Genomic DNA, 24385 nt, shown 5'->3' with positions numbered 1-24385 from the left:
TGCCCTTCTTTCACTTCTCCCCACGTTACTGGCTTTTCAACTAAAACTCATTTCTGGAGCACAGAAATGTAAGCAATTCTTTCCTTGGGGAAAGAGGAGTTCATTGCCTTGACAGCAATATCATCTGTTTTAAAACAACAATAAAACCATAAAGTCACTCTTTAAGCCACCTCTGTCAACATGTAATTTATTGGCAGTCATTTTCAGAGAACTATTACAAACAGCTAATAGTCAGAGAGGAAAATCATCTCAAACACAAAGTGTTGTGAAAAACACATCCTAATACATTAAATAATGCTTTGATATTCATAACCATCGGTCATTACGTTATGTTTAATTTACAGTAGAATATGAGATAGTGCCATGAAGTAATTTTTTCATAAAAGTGCAGAATATTCACCAAGTTAATTTTGAAAATAAACACAAAAGATAAAAACCATGTTATCGGGAACACAACATGCACAAACATCTAACTTTGGGGTATAATTTGAAAAGGAATTAGTTGCAGAAATTGCAGCCTCGATTAAGATACTCCTCCCAGATAGTGCCGCTCAATGTTCACTTTTGGCAAAGCTCACAAAAAATGCCTTGGTGATGTCAATGAGGGAGCCACTCTTCAACCAGGCTGACACGAGGTTACGCTCCAACTCATCACTACGCTGTCTACTCCATGTTATGCAAGGCATTTGTGTATACTTTTTTGTTCAAAACAAAAACCGTACCTCAAAATAACGTAACACATTTTGCTCATCTTTGGACTTCCTTAAGGTATTAGGAAGTTTTGTTATGATTAAAAACCATGTAATTCTCTATCCAAACTAGTGTTCATCCTTCCAGACATAACTTCCCCATCCAATGCAAGTTATTTCTTTTTAAATCCCACGTGAGTTACATTATCATGTCTTAACATATGGTAAGAACAAATGGGAAATGTTCTTATACTAGTAGACTTAAGTCTAACTCTGTCTAGTAGAAGATTGCACCTCTACTGGCAATATGCTTACTGAGTTTAGAATTTCAGATTAGATACCACTGTTTTTTCTGCCAAAGACCATCTTCCTCAAACAAGGCAGATGGCACATTCAAGCAACAGGATTCAAAAGGTATTCAGACCCCTTTACAAGGGAAGAAACAAAAGATGGGAGGCAACAGCTTATTTCTTATTTGAACATCTGACAGGCATAACAGGTAAAGAATAACCTTGTACTAAGCTAAATGCAAGCATCGACTAATGGAAATCTTTATAATGTTCAGCAGTTCCATTATTTCTTGGAACGTAATATTAAAGAGTCTGTAAGAGATGCAATCTCACAGCATCAACAACCCTGTTAGTAAGCAAGCAGAAAAAGAAGAAAGTCAGGCCAGGCACATTACGCTGAAAGAATTGTAGAGTTAAACTCACTCCATCCGTCAGGCAGTATCTCCAGTTACTAACTATCCATTTAACAGCATGACAAACATGTACACAGATAATAAACCCCAAAATGTCTGTCTTACCACAGGTATAGTAGCATGACCAAAGGTCAAAATGCTATTTAAAGCACAACCAACGTCTGTTTACACCCTTTAATCGGGTTCGTTTTCATATCACATTTTCCTTAAACGCTTGCATCAAAGGAATATAAACACTTATTCTGCTGTGGAGGAGTACAAGTTAACTATTTGGACAAAATAAATAGGAATGACTTCAAGCCATACATTGCTTCCCTGCAAGAAAAGGAGGGGAGGGGGAAATCTAAAAAGAGTTATTGGATGTTCTCTGCATTTTTCTTGCTCTGTTTCTCTGCTTCCACATAGCCTACACTCTCTTAGCCCTAGGCAAAGGGGGCAAACCCAGGAGAAGAGAAATATGGCAAATCCATCAATTCCTGGTAACTCAGCCAACACACTTATTCTAAGCCAAACATAACTCCTTTTGCACTTGTGACAAACTTTAATGCAAGAGTGCAATAATCCTTAAATGCAAAACTCAAACCACAGAGAATTGTCAATGTTATTCTTCCCAAAATTGTCAGTATAAAAGCTATAAATATCCTTAGTATTAAGAGCATACAGTGAATTTAAGATTTAAAAAGTATTGCAGGTGTTTTGAAATATTGAGATCAAGGGGATGAAATAAGTGAGAAGCATGAAAACAGATACTCAGAAAGATTAAGGAAAAGGTAATCAAGGAGGGATGGAGAAGACATTAATGAAGACAGATAGTAGATGAAGGGAGCCAGAAAACACAGCCAACATGGAAATCAGAAGACACAGCTGTAATTGTAGTTTTGATCCACCTACTACATGAGATAAAAACATTTTGTTTCCTCACTTTCCCAAGAAAATGTACGTACAGCATATCAGAGATCCACAAAAAGCAAGTACTCAAGTAATAATGATTTTTTGCTAAGAAGTACGTACACACCCTACAGAATTCCCTTACAGGCTCAAAGGACTCTCTAGCCTATTGATTTAAAAAAAAAAAAAAAAAAAAAAAAAGGATTTTATCAATATTCATTAGCCTCTTATTTTGAATGTATCCAAACGTATTTGGATTTCAGCACCTAGTCAGATGCATAATTAGCCAAATGGCTTCTTCACTTGAACTGAATGTTAATTTCCAGTTTTGCAAAGGGATATGCAAACTGCTTTGAGGAATTGATGGGATGACTGTCAGTTGGGTATTTATTTCTTTTTCACAGTATTTAGAAAAACCAATTCCTGAATCAGATCCAACCTTGCTCCTTGTAGAAAACACAAGCTCAATTTTTGTGGAATTCTCTTTGTCTGGCAAAACTACACATCGGATATCATTCAAACTGTATAACTGAAGGCTGTCAAATTGTGATTGCTGGCATGAAGCACCCAGAAAGTTAGGTGCAGGATAGAAGACATTATTTTCCCTTAAGAGACCGATATGAGTAGATGTAAGAACAAGAGCTCTATACACAGTCTGCTTAGCACAGTCTACTTTCACTGAGGTATACAGCAGTATACGAATGTCACCTAATGAAGGTTTAATACTTCCCATATTTTCATGGAGTAAGTAAACCAGATCAGCTAATTCAGTTCTAAATTTACAGAACAATCGTACTCCATTTGAAAAAACTAAGTCATTTACTTCTGATGTCCAGTCAAGCGAAATCTGCATCAAATCATCTTTCAAGAGCTGGTGATTTAAATAAGCATCATCCGTTGTAGAAATCAAAACACTCATTATGTCATAGCAAATTCTTTGAGTGAAGTGTTTGTTATAGGTAAATATTGTGAGTAAACAATCTTCAGCAGAACACAGAAGACTAATACTCTGTCCAGCAAAGCCAACTTGAATCTCCTTTATAGTGACGATGGGAACCTCAGGAAACATTGCCAAGGAACTCTGGCAGACGTCTTGTTTGACTGACGAAACAACAACATACAGAACGGAGCTGAACAAAAGCAAGCAAGCAGGTTCTGGATCAGGTTTTTTGCAATTGCCAACAGCAAGCCAATATATGCCTTTCAACTCCTCCATTCTAATACAGATCTGAGGTAAGGCACAAGTCAAAAATTCCAGAACTTTTTCCAGAGAACAGATCTGAAGCTTCAAAAAGACATCAGGAAAATGCACAAATTTCTGTCTTAACATAAGACAGCCGTTTTCCAGCTCTTCATTTTTACAACAGCACACAAAGCCTTCAGAGGACTCTCTCATACAGGCATCGGAGATTTCTGTGCTTACACACATCGTGATAGCCTCTTGCACAGGGGATTCGGGTTGAATGACATTTTCAGTATGAGCTTTGGCATCATCAGTAGAATGGGATGCATCTTGAGTCATATCCGACTTGAAGAATACATTTACTTGCAAGTTTCTTACAAATGGCAGATTTTTTATTAATGATATCACTTGTGCACATCTCTCACTTCTATCACACAAACTTCCCAACTCCTTAATTTGTTTAGGAACCCCCATACTGTTGAGCAGCTGACTACCGGTGTCTTTGTAAAGGCAGGAAAGCTTACTGAAAAGATATCCCAAACCATAGGTGTACTCCGGGCTTACATCAAAATGAGAAGGTAGTGACTTGAAAGAAATCAAATCAGAGTTTTTTTGTGTTGGAAGCTGAGAATTACCAGACTGGTTTTCAATTGTTGGGTCCACTGTCTTAAATTGGCTGTTTTCTTTACAAGTTATTATTTCAGAATTCACATTAGACTGAGAAAAAAGAAGGCACGATATGCTGTTAAAGCCAGCCTGCTCATTAGCACCCATTAAGATTCCTACAGAAGACAGCTGTTTCAAGTGGGAACAATCAGATTCAGTTCTTGAGCTGTCACAATCCAGAGAAGTAATTATTTTATCGTCAAAATGATTGAAATTTTCAACCTTGCAGAGCGAATAAGCCACATTATTTAAGTCATGACTTCGTAAAGAAGTAGATAAAACATTCTGATAAGAAACGTTCTTACTCTTTAAAGTATTAATATTTTTAGAGTGAATTAAACTACTTCCAATGTCACAATGACAAGCAAAGCTCTCCTGTTCTGAATTACTCCTTTCATTCTCAAATGCCTTCTCTGATGTAAAAGGGGAGGAGATTCTTCCAGAACTGGAAAATAAATCCCACATCTCTGTATATTCCTTCTGTCTTTTATGGTCTCTTACTCCTGCGTTTTCTCCACACAACTCAGAAGCACAATTGCCATCTTTAGACATAAATGGAAAGCCATAATGTGGCTGCCACTGTTGACTTTTCTGTTAAAAATTTCAAAAGAAGAAAATAGAAATGTCTTTATAAAACCTCCTGATTTGAACATTTCTTAAATTGAGGATTGATTTTGATTAGGTTTGTACAATCATTCAAAATTGGTACCAACATTGTACAATCTCTCAAAATCAGAGAGAGAAAATCCAACAGAAGTGATTGAGGTCTGATTCAGGAATGGTTGATCTTCCCAGCCCACCACTGCTGTTTCTTTGTACAGTATCCATTTCACTTGGTTTATATATTTGCTTTACTCGAAAACCACAGGAAGTCAATGGGCAATGCAAGAATTTATAAGCCCTCTAGTATTTTTCCACACATGCACAAAGAAGTAATCCTATACTATCCAAGATAGTGTGATGAGTCCACAGTTTAAAAATAACAGTGTAAAAGTCCAAAAAAGTCCAAATTAAGGGTGTTGCAGCCCTCCTACTATTAAGGTTTAAATCCAGGATTTACTCACCAAGACAAGTAATTAACCATGTTTCAAGCAGAAGTTAGACAACCAAATACGTTAGGAAGGGTCTAAGCCTCAGTTTAAAAATACGCATGTGAATCCTTCATGGCATAGGCAAATTTGCCTGATGCTACTTGCTAATATTATAGACACTGTTCGAGTAGTTCATTGTGAGTCAAAAATGTGAAGTGGTATTCTGAATTCAGACAATATCTCCTCATTAAATGCTTTATCCTCTAAAAATCAGGAAAGGGATACTGTTCCAAATTAAAATTCATGACAAAACACGGAAGCAAGATCCACAATAACACCACACCTTTCAAATAAGGAAAAAGCTGTGCCCAATCTGAAAAAAAATCACTTTCATTCCAGCTGGCAAAGTGCATTACTGTCTCTATTAGTCATTAATCTTGCTGTGAATTCAAGATTCTAATTACGCAGCTAAACATTAAGAAATTTAATTACAGGGCATGCCATAATTTAAGACAACCATTTCATTCTGACAAATTATGACCTACCTCATACTTCAGCTTGCGTTGAACAGTGCCATTATTAAGCCTCTCATTATCCTAAGAACAAAAAAGGTACAGGTGATTATTAAAAAGAGTGCCTTTCGTGTTTAAGTTCGTTTAAAAGTATTCAGAGGAAGAGACGTTCTTTTTAATAGTCAAAAATAATTATTTTCTTATTGATATTTATTAAACCACTGGCTTAGGAGTCAATCAACTCAGTCTCTGGATTAATTAGATCACCAGTTTTTAAATGAGCATTTGTTTGCAAGTATAAATAATTACCATTCCTCTGGAGGGAATTTTATCAGTGTATTTTACAGACTTAAAATGAAGATTTTTATTTTATCTGCAACTTTCCTATTGCCATGTAAATCTCTTGCCTGCAAAAAAATGGAATGCAACATAAAACAGCCACTGGAAAAAAAAAGACAGTCAAAATCTAAAACTGATATTCCTGATTTACTGTTTGCTGTTCTGGTAAATTAAAATTAAGTAAACATAGGAAAACAGTAAAATTATTGAACAACAAAACGAAATCAGTGGTTACACATGGTGCACTGAAGGTCAGGATTTCCTACCCATATCCACTCACCTTTAAACTTTCTGTAGACCAGGACAGGCTAACATCGTTATCCTCAGCTTTATGATGAATATTCTGGAGCCTTCTCTGCACTTCTTGTTCAATAAAGGCATTTATCCTTCAAGGTATAGAAGAGTGGGGGGAAGGAGAAGTATAAAGTATATTCTTAGATAAAAATCAAGACAGGCTAAAGGGCTCTTTGAAACGCTTATGAACCCTACTGCACAACTCTTAACTAGCAGGCTTAATGTTAGACCAGTCTTACCACTCCTTAAGGAACATGGACTTCTGAGTAAGCGTTCATTTAACAGGCAAAGGTTAACAATTTGTTATCACAATTAGACAGTTTAATGGACCGCACGTTAAGCCACCACTACGCGTACAGCTCTACGTACAAGTGGCAGTGAGGGTAAGAGCAATGAAGAAGAAATAGAAGGCTGGGGCTGCATCGTTAGTTACTTAATGGTTTGCTTTTATCACTTTTGTGGTATTGGCAACTTGGGCTAACAAAGGTTTGGTCTTCAAACAGAAGGAGTGTTCCAAGAGTTGAAACTAACAACTGCATGTAAAAAGAACAGAGATTAAACAGATTTTAAGTGATACCAGGCAGCTGCCCTATTAAAAAAGGCCTAAGACAATTCCATTTATTGTGTTGCTTTAAGTGTATATAAAGCAATACCAGATAGACAAGTAACTTTAAACACAAAAACAATTTAAATACACTTTAGCCTACAGTTTCCCAAACCTCTATTCTAAAACAAACTGCACAGGAGCAACTGATTCAGCTGTTGGTTATTTCAAGTAAATACAGCAAATTAATTTTATTTCCAGACTAGTCTTTAAGTACAATTACAGTATTTAATTAAAATCCAACCCTTGCAGAACGATCTTTCAAAATATTTCTTTTCTAAAGCTATTGTTTGCATTCCTACCAAAATATTGCAGAAATGCAGGTTACCTACCTATCATCAACTAGTGGAGCAGCCGGTGGCTGTGGCTTTGTTGGGCTGGTAGGGGAAGCGGTATGGGAGAGTCTCTCTTCTAATGTTCCATGATTTCCTTTCTGACCACCATCACCCTCATATATTTTTTGCTTCAGCTGCTGAATTTCCTGGTCCAGGCTATAAAGACATCTTAAAATGTAATTTGCTTTGTTTTAGAGTTGATTCCCACAATGCTTATGGGAAATACTGTACTTACACTGGGATACACGTATGTAAGATTGTAGGTATTAATATTAATGAAGATACAAAAATATCATAATTGTTCTTTAAGCATATTTAAATAGGAAAATAGAGACAGCTCAAAAGCACATTACAACAGCAGTATTAAGTTAAATAAAACAACTTCAATAACTTCCAATGCAGAAGGTATCTAGCTCAGCACATTAAATATTAAATTAATAAGATTTAACCTATCTATTAGGATCACTTGAATAAACTTTCCTCATTACAGAACTCCATCAATGACTTCAGTTATTAGCTTCCAGTGTGAAGTATATTAATAAATGGGGGGGGGGGGGGGGGGGCAATTAAAAACTCAAAATCAGCAGTAGACCAAAAAACCAAAGACAACCTAAACCAATGATGTGGTAAAACATATCTGTAAGAAAAATCTTTAAATTGTGTACTACACATATAAATCTTAGTTTCCAGTCATACCCTTGGTCTGAATATATGTTTTTAAGAATTTACTTAGAAAATAAAACATCTAGTATTTATTTTATATATGCCTAATAAATCATCTTTTGAAATGGAAACCTCCTCACTTTAACAAATAAATTTCAGACACCAACGAGATTTATGCACAGAATAGAATATGTAAAATTGGATACTGTATTTTTGACTGAAAATGCCCAAGGCACCTAGTATGAAATAAGAAGCACTTCTTGCAATATTTATCACTTAGTCAAATTAAACTATAATATAACAAAGTCATCTGCAGAATACACTTGTCACTTGTAATGTAGCTGAGATTAGATTAGTAACACAGTAATAACCTTCCCCATTTCCATTACAACTTTTGTCTCTAAAGGTAATTGTTTTTCTAGAGGTTACTTGAAAATTAAAGAATAAAAGAAGTTCCTGTAAAAGCAGGGGAAATTATGCAGAGTTGGGATTCTAGCACTTATCCTACAATTGCATGTATCTAAATTGAAGTACAGTGCTACAACTACTTTATTCTGTCCTGGAGGTTAAAACAGAAAACTAAAGAGATGACGAACGCTGAAGCTTAGGCTGGAGTAAAGCAGGCTGAATTGTTACTTTATTTTTAGAGTACTTTTTGCAGCACTGCCAGAAGCCATCAGTTTCTTTTGATTAGCAGCAAAACAATCTTGCGTCCTGAGGGAAAGTGGATGGGAGATAGCTGATGGATATAGGAGAGCGTTTGCATCTATGGAAAATCAATTTAACCACAAAAATCAGAATTGCGTTAAAGAATAAAGCCTATCTCTTGATTTGTAAACATCCTACTATCAAAAGTCATCACTTCCTATAGCTATAAACTTATCCAGCTGTGTGATGCATCCACCAGTAAGTACACTAAACTGCACCTTGCCACTTGTGAGCAATACATCCCGTTGTCTCAAAGATGACTCTGAAGCTGCTTTATGTTCATTCTATTGCCACAAACCTCTGGCAGTAAAGATAAAACATGTATACATTATTCCAGTATAAGTTAACTTCAAATTATCATTTTGGGGGTCATCCCTGTAGGTAAAAGAATTTGAGCTAAAATATTATTCAAAGTGGAAAAAACATTTTATCCTGTTATGATGGACTTACACCCACAGACCATTTCAAATGAACATTGCATTTAAACGTTTTCAGAGTTAATACTTATCTGAACCAGAGCACATCATCACATAATGGTATAAACAGTAAGAAACATATACAATTCATATGCTTACTACAGTGCCCAACACACTGTGTACTGTGAACTGTAAACTCAAACACGAAAGCAATAAATAGCCTGAAACATTTAACATATTATCAAGTATCTTAAGATTTTATTCTGCTTTAACATTCATAAAAACATTCTGAATTGAATTATTCAGGCCCCTGGGCAATTCACTGAAAGACTTCAAAGTTTTATTATTTAGTTTGTGCAAGAGAACTTTAAAGTAAACAAGAAAAAAAAAAAAAAAAAGAGACCTTTTCACTTCCTTGGTATCTTTTCCAAACCTCAGTCTTCTAGCTGACAACATATTTTTTCATTTATCACACAACCCAGCAATCTCTTGAGGGCTAAATTGTCTATTTTTGTGGAACCTCCAGTTGTTTATAGCTGACTTTACTCAAGCAAGATGCTTAGTGTAGAAAACAAGATTTTTGTGTTCAAGACAATTATGAAAAATAATAGCAATATCCTTAACAAAATGATAAAATCAGTATTAAAACTGATTGTCTAAAATCCACACAATGTGGCTCTAAATGTTGAAAAAGTGACCTTTACACAGGATACAGAAAGGGACTACTCTCTTCTTATAATGATTTAAAAGGAAGAGGATTCAGAAGAGCTCTTGAATTTGGCTATAGGCAAGGGGTTTTTTTGGTTGTTTTTCTAATCAAGCACCTGTTTGAAGAATTTATGAAAGAAGAGTCAGATAATCAGTGGAATATTAAAAAACAAATGACAAATGCTACCTCAAGAAAAACCACATCGTTGTTTCACCAATAATGACAGATTTATAAAGCTCTAGCATCAGTGAATCAGACAATACATTTAAAAGTGGCAATTCTGCCTTTCTTCCATTCTGCATGGGTTAAATGCATTAATCCCAGTGCATTTTTGCTCAGACAAAAAACAAACCAGAAGATTTCTTCCTCTTCCACATAGGAAGACCTTCCTTATCTGAATACCTTTTCTCTGAGCCTCCCATACTTAGGCTGAATGATATGCTACTAGATACCATGTGTAGAAGTGATGACATTGCTTCTGTACCCAAAAGGGGTTGTCATCACATAGGGCTGTATTAAAGCCTCTGTATATTTTCAAATAAGCTTAAAAATCACCACCAAATTTTACATGGCTATATGGCTACTCTATTTTATTTAGCCCTGACACTAATAACAAAAAATTAAACATTACACGTGTTTACTTTGAATACCAGAAGCGTTCAGTACATCATCAGTTGAGACACACAGTTGGCAGCCTCCTATAACCATCAGTCTCCAAATCTTGAACAACCATTTAGCTTGCTACTAATAAAGAAAAACTATTGATGTATAAAATTTTGTAAGAGAAAAAATTTGTTAGATGGTACATGGTTTTCTAAGGGTAGAACATAAGGTTGGCTGAGATTTCTAAATAGGTGAAATAATTTATTTAAGTACTGTGATGGTTAATGCAAATACTATACTGCTGAGGATGAGATAAGTAGCCAAACACAACAGAAATTAATGAGTGAGCAAGAATCCTTTAAAAAGCAATAGAGTCTCAATTCTGGGTAAACTACTTGAAATTCAACAAACTTTGGGACACAGAACAAATCTTTCTCAAAATCCAAGGTATAAAATGATTAATTTTTTTGTGGATAGGTTCTATAAATTGAAGCTACTATTACACTTACCGTTCTCGGTCTTGTTCAAGGGCTTTTTGCTCCGCTTCTAGACTAGCCTGCAGACCTGCCTGTTCACTGCAGCTGTTGTTCAAGATGGCAAGCTTCTGCTTCTGCTCTTCAATTTCAAAGTCTATCGTCGAACGACGTTGCAAAGCAGAGTGCCTCCTTTCTAACTTAGCAACAGCTTGCTCCAGCGCCTCTCTCTGCTGTTTTTCCCTTGATTCAAGGATTTCTTTTTCCTTCTTCCGAACCTTTTCTTCCTGACGAGCTACATTGGCTGTGAATTCAAAGGTTTCTTGAAGCTGCTGCAGCTGATTTGTGCTAGCTCTGTACTGGGCAAGCTGCTCTTCTTTTTCTTCTATTTCTTTCTCTATTTGATAGAGAGTATTATCTAACCCTAGCAAGCCCCTATCAAGGACTTCAGAAGCTCTTTGTTTCTCTTCCAGCAGAGCTGGCAAATGATTATTCTTCAGGTATCCAAGCTGGCGTACTTTAGATTGGAGCCTGTACTCTGCAGGCTTTATCCTGTCAACTTCTTCAGCCTTGAGTACGGCATCCACAAAGTTTTCATCATCCCTCTTGAGATTTAAATGTTCTTCATGTGCAAATTTTAAGTGTTCCAGAGCTATATTTTCATCTGCTATTTCCTTTTCTAGGTGATTCATTTGTTGAACTAAATCTTTTTCCAAAATAGTCAACTGTTCCAGTTGTTTCCTTTTAAACTCTACAAAATCATGCTGTGCTTTTTCTAACTCTTCAGAGTTCTCATCACCTTCAGATCGGGCTTCCTTGACTTTCAAAAGAGATTCTCTAATATCTTCAAGATCTCTTTTCTCTTCTTCAACTCTTTGTACATCCCCTCTCTTCAGGAGCTCTATCATGACCTGCTTCTCTCGAAGCTGTTCTTCTAGATGAGCAACCAGCATCACCTGCTCCCTTTCTTGTTCTTCAAGTCTCTTTTTTTCTGATTCCAGCTTAATATACTGTTCATCTTTTTCCTTTTTAAGTCTTTCTAGTTCACGGAAAATCTGCATTTTCTCTGCTTTTTCATTATGATTAAGTTCTTGTAGTCGCTGCAACTCCTCTTTGACCCGGGCAAAAATTTCTTCCTGCTGCTTTTCCTTTTGAAGCTCTATCTCCTGTTGTTCCCGTAATCTCTCTTCTTCAAATTTTTCTTTTTCAGCCAGCAAATCCTTTAACCTGCTCTCAATGTGAACACTTCTCCGTTTCAGACTCTCTTCCTGTTTCCGGATTTGCAGTTGTACTATTTCTGTTTCTTTGCGCTGTGACTCTACTTCTTGCTGCATTCTTACAAGTTCTGCTTTGTCAGATCTTTGTTTTTCTTCCATCTCTTCTATTTGTTTCCTACAGTGAAATATTTACATGTAATATTTCAAACTTTTTTTACCAAAAGACAACATATTCCTTATAAGTTAAAAAGGTTGGACAAGGATTTTGCAGTATATATAATTTTTTTTTTAATAGTTTTGTTTTGTCACAGGTTAAGATCTTACATTGCTTGGAAGTGACTCAATGCACGACAAATGCTAGAGATTCATATAGTCTATTTCAACATTAAAAGTTGTGGATATATGAAGTTATAGGAAGACATGTTATATAGCACTTATGTTAGCAGAAAATTAGACTGTATTAGTTCTGTCAAATCCAATAAAAATATTGATAGAACACATCCATGTACACAGTGAAGAATAAATACATATATTTTTATATATACACACATTTTCATATACACAAACTTGCATAAAAGGACTTGATTAGAAATTTGCCTCACCAAATTTAAACCAACAGATGAATTAAAACAATGTCTTCTCCTCAGGTTAACCCAACTAAATTATTGATAAACAGGATTATAAAATTAGGAACAGACATATTTGAGAGAGAAATTACTTTAAAACAAATTACTGTCTTGTGCAATCTCTCTTTTAAAGGTTCTAGTGCATTCCAAATGAGGACAGACTGAGACTTGAAGGTCATTATTATGCCCATAATACAGTCACCTGAATACACGTGGAGACAACCTGCACGTCAGTTGGTTATTTTGTGAGAAGTTAAAGTCAAATAAATTAAAGCACAAGCAAAGCAACTTCAGCACAATCTGAATTTAAATCCTATCAACATAACAAAAGGATAAATATCAGTGGCTCTATTACATCACTTTCTGAATAACATCTTCTAATGCTTCAGAGTTTCAGGTTTTTTCTGAGTTTACTTAACTTAGTCCAACTATGTAAACAGCTCTTTCAAAACGGAGCAAGCAGTCCAAAGCTCAGATGGCAGAGAGTGGCTTTCAGCTTATGCATCTAATCAATGCTGTGATATGCAACAAGGTGAGAGCTATTACTTCTAAAATCTTAGCGGGTATGATGAGCCAGAACAGCCAGCTCAGTTTGTCAGCTGACAACAATACTCTCCTTTTGTACTTCAAACTGATTTCAAAATAATGTTCTGATAATTATGATTGGTTTGCCCGTACCAGCACTACAGTTTTATTTAAGAGGAGGAGTTTATAGCATGAGTTTTTCCAATCAAGATTCAATCCAAAGGCAACTAAGCCATAAAAAAGATCTGAACAAAGAATGCAATTTGCCATCTTAAAATAACACCATGAAAATTAAGAGTGAGAAGAATATATTATATTTGTATAATCTATCCTCCTCATAACTTTGTGTTTGGTATTTTCTTTGCTAAAGATCACAGCTATAAATTCAGCTTGTCTACTAATCAATATGAATGAACTGTTCAAGAAAATAACCAAAATCTTCATAGACGACAAAACAAAACTATTTATACCAGGATCCTCTGCTTGCTGATTAACACCATGACGCCAAATTAGTGACTTAAATGAGTCTACAACATGTGTGTGTGTATATATATATACACACACCCACAAAGACCACAGAGAACACTGTTACCTTTTGCTTTCTAATTTTTCAAGTTCCTCTCGTTGTTGTCTCTCAAATTCTAACCTGATGTAAAAAAACAAGAAAAAGAACACAGTAAAAAGGTTATTATTTCCTGAATATCACAAAAAATAGGAAGCTATGATGCAATTCAGTGTGTGTTTAGAAGATTATAACAATGGTACAATCCAAAATCTTTTTAAAACTACTTTCTAGAATAACAGAAAATATTTCCTTTATTAGGGTTACAAATGAGATATCATGCTGCTGACATGAGTACAAACAGAAAAGTAAATTAATTTCTGGGAGAAAAAAAAAATGTTTAAAAAGTAAAGTTAAACAAGACAGGTAAGTGATTAGCATAGCTTTTGTAAGTTAACTACATGTGGACATGGCAATCAATACATAGAAATTGAATTTCTCTACCTTAGACAGATCGGTCCTTTTACAGGGAAAAGACTGCCATGGGAGGCAGGGGGAAACAGAGCAATCAGTTAAGAAAGGAATTGATAGAAAAAACATATTAGCGGTACAGAATATTTTAAAGTCAACAACAGTTTGTTTTATTAGTCATTAAATTGGTTAGATTCATAGAACATTTGTCACATTACAACTCGAAAGTAGAATTTAAATAATTATTCTTTCTGAACACGTTTTTCAAATGCCAGTGACAGTTAAATTGATGCTGCTCTTTCTATGGTTTATTAACTTGGCCACTTCTGAGAAGGGTAAGAGCTATGAAACCACGTTATGGCACACTTGTTTTTCTTCCTTTTCCTCACAAGAAAAAAACTCAAACTTTACTATGATGTAATCACTGGGGTTGAAAAACCTGAAATACCTGCAAAGTGCAACATTCAAGCACAGAACACAATTCAAACCCATTTATCCAAAATCTTTTCAGATTTTAATGTATTTAGTTTGATAAGGTTCTGAAAAATGATGGGAGAGTATTTTATGTCAGTTTTAATACCAGCTCTTATTACAGTTGTAAAGAAGTCTTTCTCTTATTTTAATTTCCTTTGAAAGATTTATGATTTTCTAAGGAAATTTTTCAAAATAAATATTAAAAAAGCACAGAGAACCTATATACGGACTGAAATATCCAACCAAATATACAAATACCCAGTTACTTCAGGCTTGCTACAGCTTCAGGAGTTTGCAGGTTTAGTGAGAGAGTCCATAAATGCTGAAAAAATGCAAGACTGTACCACAAGTTAACTTCAAATCTTTGATGAACTGCAGTTTAAGATGTCATTACTACAATTATGCAGACAGGTTTTTTAAAAGTAAAGTATTTTTAATATTTCTCTCTAAAAATCATACAAATGCCTACAACAAAAAGGAACTGCCCCTGGAAACATACAAAAAATACACCAATAATCTATATTTATAAAGCAATTTAAATGAACTTTGATTCCTAGATGCTCAAGAATCATCTTTCCAACCACTGCGATACTGGAGAAAGAGTAGTTTAACAAATTCTATTTCTCCCTATTTCTCAGAAATTCATTTTCAAAAAATACCTTCTACAATTCCTAAGAGATGAGCAAATGTAGGTGTTTGGGGTTTTTTTATACACAACTCCAGACATTTGGACCTTTCACGTTAAGTGTCTCACCAAGAGTCTCTTCACATTTGCATTGACTATGGCTAGGATGGGCACTCTCTCAACATTACAGCACAAGGAGAGATGGTAACAACTTAATATTTTTAATTCAATCACAATTTCCGTAGCAGCAATGCAAAATCCACAAAGTGTTGAAAGAGAACAAAAAGCAATCTTAAGGGACCTTCAGAATGCAAAAGCTTCATTCAACGGTTACAATGTGCTTTGGGTTATTCCCTCCCCTCTTTTTTTAAGCTGTACCTCAAAAGCCCTCACTTTGGCTATGGTCTACCTCTAGAATTCAGAGCTGTTAGTTATCACTTCTTACTTAGGGCTTGGCTGACAGATGCCACCATACTAAACATTACTTCAGTCCAAAATAATACAGACCCTGGGGAATATAGCTCTGGTTTGTGGAAATGCAGATATCGGTCGGGTGCTGTCAGATGTAGACCATCTTTGCTTAGACAGCCGGCAAAGATATTTACAAGTATTCCCATGCTTGGTTAAGCCATAAGGAAGTAAAACATTTCAGATCAGCTAACATAATGTGCAAAACCCAGACCAAAAATCTTTTAATATTTTGACTGTCCTATAAAATACATAGTTTGGCAAGCATATTTTGTATAAGCATAAAAAAGGTAACTAGCTTTTGATTGAGATCTGATACAAGGAAAATGAGCCATCCCAACAATCAGCCTGATATAAAAAACAGGTCAGTGGTAAAAACTCCGTGATTTACTCTTTGAAGAAGTGTCTCTAATACCTTCAACAGTGGTGTCATGACAATCAGATTTATCTTACACTGAAACAAAGTTGGTGGTGCTCAACAGGTTGTTCAGGAAAGAGAAATGAACTGTGCAGAAGTGGTTCTTTTGTCAGTGAAAATGGCTGTTACCCAAAGCCAAATATGGATCATCATCAACACCCCAATCAGCAGCTTCCAAACACTACACGTAGCTGTTTTTAAAATGCACGTTTCATGCATTTTAGACAAATAAATACTCCTATGAAGAGAAAAGCTAACGCAGCCTGGTGTTTTGCTGCTACATAGATTCAGTGGTGCCTAAGAAGGTCTGAGCTCCTCTAAAGGCTCTCCTACCATGGGGCTATTCACAACATCTCTATTCTCTATCAAAGGTGGTCATGCTGCAGCCTTTATTCCTGCAGGGGTAATAATGATGCCTGTCTTACTTAGCTGGCTTCCTGTTTTCTCAATATATTTAGGAATTCACCACTTTTGAGTCCATTACCTCTGCAATATTTGAAGCAAACTGGTTATGGACTTAAAATTATTTCAGGACAGGAGAGAATCTGGGGAGTCAGGACAGGCAGTCAATTATTGCAGAAACCTTGTTTCTTTAAGAAGTTATTAAAAAAAAAAAATCTCAGCATCACCAAAAAAATCACTGCCAGTTTTACAAAGCACAGATGCAAGACTGATGTTTTCCGGTTTAGTTTATCCGTAATAAAAATCTTTTTCATATAACCTCTATTCCCTTTATTAATGTGAGCACTACTGTGAATAGAAAAAAATATTAGCTTGAAATTAAAAAGAAAGAAATGTACAGATATTAAAGACTAGAATCCACTCTTTCTTCTTTTGTACATCTACCACAAAGGAACTTAATCTGATCAGTGTTGAATTAAATAGACACCATTTTCCTGGAAAACGTGGCATATCTAGTGATAAGAGCAGCGTAGATAAGCTGCAAAGAAAGGAAGTCAGTTCTACTAGCACAGTACTACAATAGCTTAACTTACAAGCACAAAAGTGCTATCCGGTACTACATCTGTTAGGAAAGACCGAGTACTGGCAGAACTACAAAGATGTTACAATGCCATTCAGTAGGCCAATTTATGAGATTTAAATTAACAAACAAAACCAAACCAAAACAAAAACCCCACGCTAAATCCATGACAACACCAAGGTTTCTCATGACTGGTTTTAGAGTTACAGTATAATGTAGCTTACAAAAGGTCTACAAATGAAATCTTCAGCATAAATCTATGTTCAAAATTCTATTTTATTCAAAGCTTATTATCTGAAGCAGTGTTGCATGACACCAGATTTAAGACAAAGACTGGGAACAAGCAGAGCAAAGAATTTTGCATGTTAAGCCAAAATTTTATGCAACTATCTCCACATATGGGAAATCAATAGCCAAACAAAAAAACATACACACACACCCCAAAAGCCACCCATCTGAAAACACAATTAAAGATAACACTGATTTTCACATGACAAAGCTACAGATACAGTAAGCAAGATCCATCATTTATCTGCTTTCATAACAACTGAAGGCAATACCCCACAGGCTCTTCTGCCATTGATTGCTGAAGATGTTACATCTTACAAGCTGTTTATTGCAACCTACAGAAATTGCAAATTTAGCTAACAGCCTTTAGGTTATCAATACTGAAACTGGAAGAAAGGGTGGTCTTCAAAGTGCTAAATTAACAGCAGGCAGAATGCTACAGCAGTTAGCTACAGAAGTCACACACGAAAACCCAGGGGGCCAACTAATGAATCTAGATCTACACCGCAGGTAGGTAGTATACCATTATGTTATGAGAAACTGGTACTACAATCTATTGTAGTAAAGGGTCATACCAAAGGACTTGGGGTCTGCTTTATTCAAAATGTATTCTTTTCTTTAACTTGCATGTACTCCAGCCACCTGTCCCCCTTAAAGTAATATTTTCTGCAGAATTACCTCTTTGGGACAAGCTCACCACATGATCAGAAAAAAAAAAAAAACAAACAGTGCTGTCACAAAGGAGGACATGGAAAGAAAACAGTGTTAGCATCAACATAAATAATTGTCATGCCCTAGCCTAAGCTGAAAAGCTGCTGTTGCCAAATTGCTGTCCATAAAAATGCATCAATTATGCTTTCTTCTACTGATTTGTAAGACCAGGGCTCAGTTAAAATGCAGTGCAAACTTCAAAGTCTAACTTCTCTTTACAGCAGTCATAAAAGCAGTAAAAACAGTCATATTTGAGGTTTGTGAGGGGTTTTTTTGGGTTATGTTTTCTTGGGTTTTTTAAATCACTGATCTATTAGGACAACACCCACCCCTCTGCACTGTGTGGACAATGTGTATTATTCAGTATGGCATCTATTGTTTTAAACATAGTTACAGCAACTAAAGATAGGGGTAAGAGTTTAAATTATGAATATGCAACCATTGGGACCAGATATTAATCTTCACCAATGATGCAGACGGTGGGATTGAGTGCACCCTCAGCAAACTTGCAGACAACACCAAGCTGAGTGGTGGGGTTGACACGCCTGAGGGACAGGATGCCATACAGAGGGACCTGGACAAGCTCAAGAGGTGGGCCCGTGTGAACCTCATGAGGTTCAACAAGGCCAAGTGCAAGGTCCTGCACATGGGTCAGGGCAACCCCCGGTATCATTACAGGCTGGGGGTTGAAGGGATTGAGACCAGCCCTGCTGAGAAGGACTTGGGGGTACTGGTGGATGGAAAGCTGGACATGAGCCAACAATGTGTGCTCACAGCCCAGAAAGACAAGTGTATCGTGGGCTGCATCAAGAGAAGTGTGGCCAGCAGGTCAAGGGAGGGGATTCTCCCCTTCTACTCCACACTGGTGAGACTATCTGGAGCGCACTGCATCCAGCTCTGGAGCCCTCAGCATGGGAAAGACATGGACCTGTTGGAGTGGATCCAGAAGAGGGCCACAAAAATGATCAGAGGGATGGAACACCTCTCCCACAAGGACAGGCTGAAAGAGTTGAGTTATTCAGCCTGGAGAAGAGAAGGCTTTGAGAAGACCTTCTTGCAGCCTTTCAGTAATTAAAGGGGCCTTTTAAGAAAGATGGGGACAGACTTTTTAGCAGGGAGGCCTGTAGTGAAAAGACAAGGGATAATGGTTTTAAAAGAGGGTAGATTTAGACTAGATAGAAGGAAGAAATATTTTACAATGAGGGTGATGAAACACTGGCACAGGTTGCCCAGAGAGGTGGTAGATGCCCCATCCCTGGTATCATTCAAGGTCAGGTTGGCCGGGGCACTAAGTAACCTGATCTAGTTGAAGATATGCTCATTGCAAGGGGGTTGAACTAGTTTATCTTTAAAGGTCCCTTCCAACCAAAACTATTCTACGATTCTATGATTCATGAGCTTCTTTGCTTAGAAAAACATATGTACATAACAGTGACTATGGAACAACATCAGATAGGGTTTATTGCTCACAAACAAGTGACAGTCATGTAGACCCGCATTACTCCTGTAATGTGAGTCTTAAGCATAATCCCTTCTTGTGTTTACAAATTAAGCAGAATAAAATATCTATTCCTGCAAGCCAGTTCACAAAGATTAATTGAATACAGACTAGCAGGAGAATATCGATAATTAACCCTCTGCTCATAGTTTACAGTCTAATAAAACACAGTCATGGAAGTGTTCAGGAATATGAAGAGTATTTCACCTAATCTTATCCTCAATTTCAACAGCAACAGTGCTCTCAGTCACACCCAAGAAAAGAAAATAAAAGTTACAAGGAGTGTTAGATGGGAAAAGTGGCAGCGTTTCTAAAAATTACTGCATACATTGATAAATTAATTATATTATTCATACTGTTCAATTTCCAGGAAAGCAAGGCAAGATGTTTGAAGAATTGATAAGGAAAAAAGAAGCAATATTCCACAAAACACATCAGGGAAAAATAAGAATTTTCTGCAATCTACTCCCATCAGAGACAATCAAGTAACTCTCCAGATTTTCTCTTTTCCCCTGTAACTGTTATTTAACAAAAAAAAAAAAAAAAAATCCTCTCTATAAGACATGATTTGGCATTATCTGAACAGTATGAACTACTTGGGCAGGGAAATCATTCTTAATCCCACCTTCAGCTGGGACTTGCCCATGCCATTATATTTTGCTGCAAATCTGAAAGACTGAAAGTGAGGCAATGATGAAACAATCTGTTCTACTCTATGCTGACTGTAAAGTCAAGGTCAGCACTGTGCAGTATAATGCAATTATTCATAACCCTATTGTAGCAGAGTAACGTTATTAGTCTGGGAAAAGCCCATGGTTGCTGATCAATAACCAGAGGCAACAAACAACAGCCAGAAACTTTCCCCAGCCCACAGAAAATACTAGCAACTGTCACTAGAAGTTTTTAGATCAAACTATTTGAAAAGCTAAAGAAATAGAAAAATATACATGTACTTTTTTGATCTTCTCTTTCATCTCTGTCTGAAAAAAAGATGTAATTTATCAGCAACTAGCTCACTATCTTGAGATCTCTGTAGGTAGCTCAGCAGCAAGAGTAACAGTCACACGTGAAGCAGTGTTATTACACATACTCGCTGTATTTAAGACATTGTTTAACTTGAAGTTATTATTACCTGTCCAATATTCCTAAATTCTAAAGGATGAAGAGCAACCCCACAGTAAAACTCAGGAATAAAGCTGCACTATCCAAGCCTATAATTCAATTTATGGTCAATTTTTCAAAAGCACGTAGGTGGTTAAAGTGCCTCATCTCACACTCAAAACACAGGCACTAGCTATTGAAAAAAAATTAGAACAAAACACCATCAATTCTCTGAAAGTCACTTTAAGAACACTGATAAAAACATTAAAAACAGCTTCTCTACAATAAGCAGTCTATGTCATTGTAACTGTATAATAAAACTGTTTTCCACATCCTAGCTTGGTCACCTACTAAGAGGTATATAGTGAGAACAAACGACATTCATTTCCCAGCCTTTTTATGCTTGTATTGGTATTATATGAACTCAAGAAATCTTAATTTTCAGTTTACAATGCATTTTTCTCAGGAAAAATAGTTAACTTGTAATTCTGAAGAAAGTATAAGCATAAAACTTGCCATGTCATTATTGTGTTGAACTGCCTTGTTTATAATGCAAATGTTGTCTCCCAGATTGCAGGTACTACAACTTTCTCTTGTGTTAGATCTATCCGTGTGGCTGTTCAGTGATACAGTTACACTTCTTGCATTTGAGTAGAGAAATCCCAGGAAAAAGAAAGTTTTAAGCAGGATGAAAGCTCCTCAGTGTCCCCTTCACCCCATTTTCTAGCATGCACTAGTTCAGATAACATTTCTGAAAAGTTCTGGCTTCATTCAGAAGCCCATTATTTAACAAGCATAACCTGAGAAATAAATATTTTCTGTTACTGACATTTGGAACATTCAAACCAGCTAAATTAAAGAACGGTTGGAATTTTAACAACCGCATTTTAGAATATACTCACCCTGGATTATAAAGCATAACTGCTGACAGGTTTTCACAAGATTTTGAAAGATCTGTCATAGACAAGCTGAAGGAAGACAGCAGTCCACTCTAACAACAGACCATTAAAAAAAAAAGTATTAGACAAACACTGATGTGCTCACAAACTCTTACTGTGTTTCACTTGATGAAATATTAACTAAGGTATGTGAAGCAAATAAAAAAAGAACTATTCTACAACAATCAAGATACGTGAAAGAAAATATATCAAGATATATGTAATTACAAAAACCATGAAAAGGTTTAAATTTCCCAAACACTTATTTAATCTCACCTTTCTTTTCTCCCTTAGCTTAGCAGCTTCTTTGGGGTGGTTAAAGCGAAACATATTGGTTCTTCCAAGTAATATAACAGCACCTGATGAGAAAAACACACACCATTCACTGACAACATTTTGCACCTGAAAATGCCATGGAATTTTTTCAGACACACAGTATGTAAGCAACGACTTCCATTAAGCAAGAACAAAATGAAAATGCATTTTGACAATTCAAGTGTATAACGATGCTATGTTAACCGCTGTATATAGTTTTTTCCTTTCTCTTCCTACTTTAAAAAAAAAGCCCCACACATGTTCACACACACACAAAAGTCAATCCTGTTCATACAGTCCAGTTAAAGATTAAATATAGGTAGAGGAAGCAGTGGAAGCAGATGCCCCAATTTGACTATACGCTCTTCAACACTAGTACTTTAGAGGCTACCAGAAGGTATGAAATGCAATGGGAACATCCATAAGTGTGACTAAGAACAAACTGTTATCCATCCACTACTTGATTCCAGTCATGTTTGAATCCACCTGCACTGAGAGCTCCAGATGTCATAACCTATACTCTCACCTTTTTCTTCTTTATCTAGAAAAACACATAAGTTTATCATCACTCAAAACAGGATTATTAGACTTTTATACCCAATAGTTATTTTCTGAGGGAAGAACCATGAATAATTCATATTGCTCAATGCACATCCATTACTGTATTTAATCAGTTAAGGTACAGGTCACAAATAATATGATTCCGGGCAATTCTTATATTTTAAAGATAATGGCACCAAAATGAAAACTTTCCTACTACAAAGTATACTGTCAGTGATGGGTCACTGCTGTCACAACATGGAAGTCTTCCAAGTTCACCACCACAGAATCAATTGTTTATCTGTTGGTCAGCGTGAGGCATTTTTAAAAAGAAAAAAGACGCCGTTACACTCACATTACAAAAAATCTGCACCTAGACTGTTTTCTACAAACAAATTCTTATCATCTGAGAATGAAATGCTGTCCTTAATAAGGAATGCTCCTCTTAAAATTAGCTTATTTAGGAATATCAACCCAAATAAGGCCATCCAGTCTTGGCAAATAAATGGCAAAAACCACTACATTCACAACATTGCTTCTCACCATCTATTCAACGCCTCAATTTTGGACCACAGGAACTCTTTACCTCAGTCTAATCTTAAAAAGAGTTACCTTTCATAAATCTGTATGTAGGTTTGTACTGCAAAGTCACTTTGATACCACCTCTGTAATTTATGTGATGCTGCAGGCTGACCTTTCCTTCTGGAAGTGCACTGGGCATACGTTTTATGTAAGCACATTAAAAGTGGTCCATGATGGTCATGACTGCTGCAGTGAAAGGGCTAAAACTGTTTCATATGCTTACCATTGTCCCAAACGTTTACCTATTCCACTCTTGCTGACTGACTGAAGGGGGATTTTGTGACAGTGAGGACTTCTATGAAATTCCTTCAGTTACTTTCAAATTAAGATAAAAACAATTAATGGTAACCATTTTTACCACATTACTAGGTGGAAGCAACTTAAATAAATGGCTTAAAATTTGAGAATGTATATACATATAGATATGTGTTTCCAACTTCACAAATTTAAAAGCAAACAGGACGGGCTTAACAACAAGCATGTGACAGTCAAACCCAGGTGACTGATCATATGAACAAATCCTAGATTTCTCTCTTAGTGCTTCTCTGAATGCTACAGTCATGAGCACAGAAGGAGATGTGTCATAAATCTGGATGGGAGGAAGGAGAAGGGATACGTGCATGTCACATGCTGCACAGTCATGGAAGTATTTAGTACACTAGTACGGCCAATGTACAGATTAGAAGGGGAACTACAACGCCCTCGCTTCTCTCATTACGTCCCTCTTTTTTATCCAAGCATGTCACAGGCATAATTACTTCATGATGCCACTTCTTGCACTATAGAACCTCTATGCATTTTTTAATTTTTGCATTATTCTATTATTAAGGAAAATCTCTACAATCTTAATTCCCACTTGACAGAACTTAGATAAGCATCAACAGCAAAGCCTCTTTAGGAAAAGAAGTCTGGACAAAACCATACAGTCAAATGTTTCCTAAGCACCAGGTTAAACTTGTCCATTGTAGTACAATGCAGCTCCCTATCAGAATGCAAGTGTGCAAAATGCAGTGTAAATGTCGTCATGGAAACATAATTGGATTGGCTATCGGGTTTGCTTTTCATTTATTAACTGTAAGCAACAATTGTTATTCTCCTTTAATGTTAAATAGCAAAGGAAAAAGGTTTGTCAAATACAGTGATAGTACTAAAACCAACAAAAACTAAGCAAAAGAAATCTTTATCATTTGTGGAGCTCTGACCTCATAATTTAACTGGTTGACTCCAATACATAAATGACTACAGAGCATAGGGAAAAAAAAAAATTAAGAATGTCTGCTGAGTGTCA

General features: G+C 36.1%; 1 protein-coding gene across 6 annotated transcripts in view; it reads right to left on the bottom strand.

Moving 5' to 3' along the window:
* The window catches only part of KIF16B (kinesin family member 16B), a 142252-nt gene that overhangs the window by 48224 nt on the left and 69643 nt on the right, over positions 1–24385 (bottom strand). For 2 of the 6 annotated variants that reach the window (XM_074864366.1, XM_074864371.1), the window contains exons 16-23: positions 21937–22019; positions 21625–21713; positions 14191–14223; positions 13777–13830; positions 10853–12208; positions 7242–7412; positions 6292–6397; positions 5706–5756 (exon numbers count right to left, since the gene is read on the bottom strand). In XM_074864366.1, coding sequence (XP_074720467.1) covers positions 5706–5756; positions 6292–6397; positions 7242–7412; positions 10853–12208; positions 13777–13830; positions 14191–14223; positions 21625–21713; positions 21937–22019 — 1943 coding nt within the window. Of the gene's footprint in view, positions 1–173; positions 4721–5705; positions 5757–6291; positions 6398–7241; positions 7413–10852; positions 12209–13776; positions 13831–14190; positions 14224–21624; positions 21714–21936; positions 22020–24385 lie in introns of those variants that run through there. The other 4 variants (XM_074864365.1, XM_074864367.1, XM_074864369.1 and 1 more) reach the window with 4 other exon arrangements.

This window comes from Strix uralensis, chromosome 3 (assembly GCF_047716275.1).
Source record: "Strix uralensis isolate ZFMK-TIS-50842 chromosome 3, bStrUra1, whole genome shotgun sequence".
In the NCBI taxonomy this organism is placed as follows: Eukaryota; Metazoa; Chordata; class Aves; order Strigiformes; family Strigidae; genus Strix; species Strix uralensis.
Note: the sequence above shows the minus strand (reverse complement) of the source record. Positions and strands in the feature narration are given on the sequence as shown.